Consider the following 2,699-nt stretch of genomic DNA (forward strand, 5'->3'; position numbering starts at 1 on the left):
GAGGTGGTACCAGTTCCCAGCCCCTGCCCTATCCCTGGATCCCCCATCCACAAGGAAGAGCCCCCTGCATAGCCCTGCTCACACAGGGTCTCAGTGTGCAACACCCCATGGCACCCAGGAGCTCCAGAAGCACCAACAGCTCCCCTCACCTCCCAGGACAGCAATGCTGCCCACAGCTGCTGATGGTTTGCAGCTCCTGTACTGCTCCAGCCCCAGAAACCAGCCAGCACCTTCCCAGCCAGAGCCTGAGGGGTACGGGCCAGGAGTAGGACCTTCTGGCCAAGCAGGAGCAATTCCCCCATCCCATTCATGCAAGTGGTTCCAGGAGAAAGCAGTCAGAGCCTGAATGTTGCATTTCCACCCATTTATTGGGGAAGCCGCGCCAAAGTATTAAAATAAATTAAAAGCCCAGGCCGTGTGGGTGCATTGCATACATGAGTATCAGGAAGGCAAAGGCAAAGTAGGATCTTCAGTAGAGAGGTTGGTAGACAGGATGGAGCACCAGGGAGTCCCAACAGCTACAGAAACCTCTACTGTAAAAGTAGTAATAGCTGCAAAACTAGAGGTACAAAAAGAAATCTGTACCTTTGGTCTTAAAGGCAAAGTTTGAGTCAGACCTCCTTGGAAGGAGGCACTGGGCTGGAAGAGACCTGACTGGTGGGGTGGGCAGAAGGGAAGAAAAGCACAAAACCCTGGGAAATGAAAAGGGAAATACACAGGACCTGGCCAGAACACAAGGCCATCCCTCACAGCTCCACACCCTCCTGGGAGCAGAGGACTGTGTCTCGTCATTGCGGTTTTAGGGTTCTTGACAAAGTCATGCCCTTCATCCACATCTTCCAGGCCTGTTATTTGCGCCTCATTCCACCTGTCCCAAACAACAGGCGCAAATTTGACACAGGAAGATTTGTAGCAGTAGGGGAGAAAAGCAGGACTGCCTCTCGTCCTCCAGTTTCCCCACTTGGAGGAAACAGACCCATTCCCGCATCCCACTCTGCTCTCAACGAGGCCGAGTCCCAAACTGCCATCAGACACTCTGCATGCAAACAAAGCAGGGACCCCTCACCCCACAGGCAGAGGGGAACAAGACCACCAGAAATGCAGGACCAGCTTGGGACCAGAAGAATGCTGCCAGTGAGGACAGGGATGCCCAGAATCACCAGCTGTTACCCACAGCTCAGACTCAAGCAGCCTGATGTGACCTTGGCTATGTCCTACATGTCCCCAAAGACCCCTGCCCCAGGTACTCTCTGGAGACATCCCCTGCTCCCTCTGATGAGGCCCTCTTCCTCCCTCCCTCCCAACCTTTCTAAAGGGATCCATCACACCACAGTCTGACTCCAGCTCAAAGGAGCTCTCCAGCCCCCGCCCCCACCAGAAAGACAGTCCTGGAGGAGGAGGGTACCCAGCATGGCTCCCCCAACCCTAGCTACAGCCACAGGCATCAACAATCATGTCAGGGATGTCGGTCTTGACAATGTTGCTATTGCGATCAAAGTAGAGGACAGAGAGCGGCCGGCGTCGTGTGGGCACACAGCAAGAGTGCCCCGATGCCTGGATGTTGTTAGCTTTGACGAGGTTGAATACAGCTGTGTGGAAAGAAGAGGCCATCCCAGGGCTGCCTGCCACATGTAGAGGGCACTGGCCCACACAGTAGTTTATTTGGTAGCCCTCAGGCTTAATGATCCAGTCATTCCAACCAATGTCACGGAAATCCACATAGTAGTCTTTGCGGCAGCAGAGGTTGGAGTTCTGGCTGCAGCGGAGGCTGCGCTTGGCCACGTGGTGTCCCGGCTCCCGCACCTTCGCCTTGGCCACCAAGAAGGGCTGATGGGACCGGCTGGCATTGACTGTTGCCATTATATCACCCCCATCCCCAAGGCTTTCCAGTTCCAGCCGCAGGGTCCTGCGCTCTCCCCCAAAGAAACTCTGCAGGGCCGGCATGAGGGTGAAGGCGCGCCAGCCACTGCCCTTAGCACTCAGTCGCCTCTCACTCAGCAATGTGCGATTACCCCCCACCAAATCACCTTCCCCACCAGCAAGGAAGATTCTCAGGGTGAGGCTGGCTACCAGGTCTCGGGGAACTCGAAGGTAGAGCCAAAGTTGAGCCTGCAGGATGTGAATGTCCTGGTCTTGTGTACGGCTGAACTGGAACTGCAGCCCCAAACCAGAGGGAGACGTGAGCTCTGAGGGGAGAAAGGGATGAAATGAATGCTGCAGAATGCTAGGGAAGGTAAGGCTGCACCACCATCCTGCACATCAAGGACAATATGTTTCAGCTTCTTCTCAGTAAAGACTCACAAGCTTCCCTGTCTCCACAGGGCTCTCAGACTGTCCCCCTCCCTTCCTTAGGGATGCTACCTGGAGGGGGCAGTGCTGAAACGGGGGACTGTCCCACCCTGCCTGGCAGAACGGGCACAGAAGGGAGCAGGGGGCACCTGCTCTCACCTGGCCCCTCTGGCCCCTTCCCTTTGTTGCACAGTGCAAGGCTAGAGAGTGTTCCCCACCTCCACACCCACCCACCCCCAAGCTAGTCCTCGCAGCTCCCAAGTCCAACTACTGGGAGTCCTAGGCACCCTGGGTTGTCCCCATCCTTCAGGAAGGGGACAGGCATTGCAGTGTTTCAGGTGTGGGGTCCCAACTGGCCAGCGCTAGAGCAAAAGGAGGGCCATCTCTCCTTCTCCCAGGCTGAGCATTCC

At 56.1% G+C, this 2,699-nt stretch overlaps 1 protein-coding gene across 1 annotated transcript in view; it reads right to left on the minus strand.

Moving 5' to 3' along the window:
• Positions 1–1,425: 1,425 nt before the first annotated feature.
• INHBC (inhibin, beta C) overlaps positions 1,426–2,699 on the minus strand; it is an 11,983-nt gene continuing 10,709 nt past the window's right edge. Inside the window, exon 3 of the mRNA XM_009880129.1 lies at positions 1,426–2,186. Within this exon, the coding sequence (XP_009878431.1) occupies positions 1,426–2,186 (761 nt within the window). The remainder of the gene's footprint in view (positions 2,187–2,699) is intronic.

Source organism: Charadrius vociferus, unplaced genomic scaffold (genome assembly GCF_000708025.1).
Source record: "Charadrius vociferus isolate BGI_N301 unplaced genomic scaffold, ASM70802v2 scaffold892, whole genome shotgun sequence".
In the NCBI taxonomy this organism is placed as follows: domain Eukaryota; kingdom Metazoa; phylum Chordata; class Aves; order Charadriiformes; family Charadriidae; genus Charadrius; species Charadrius vociferus.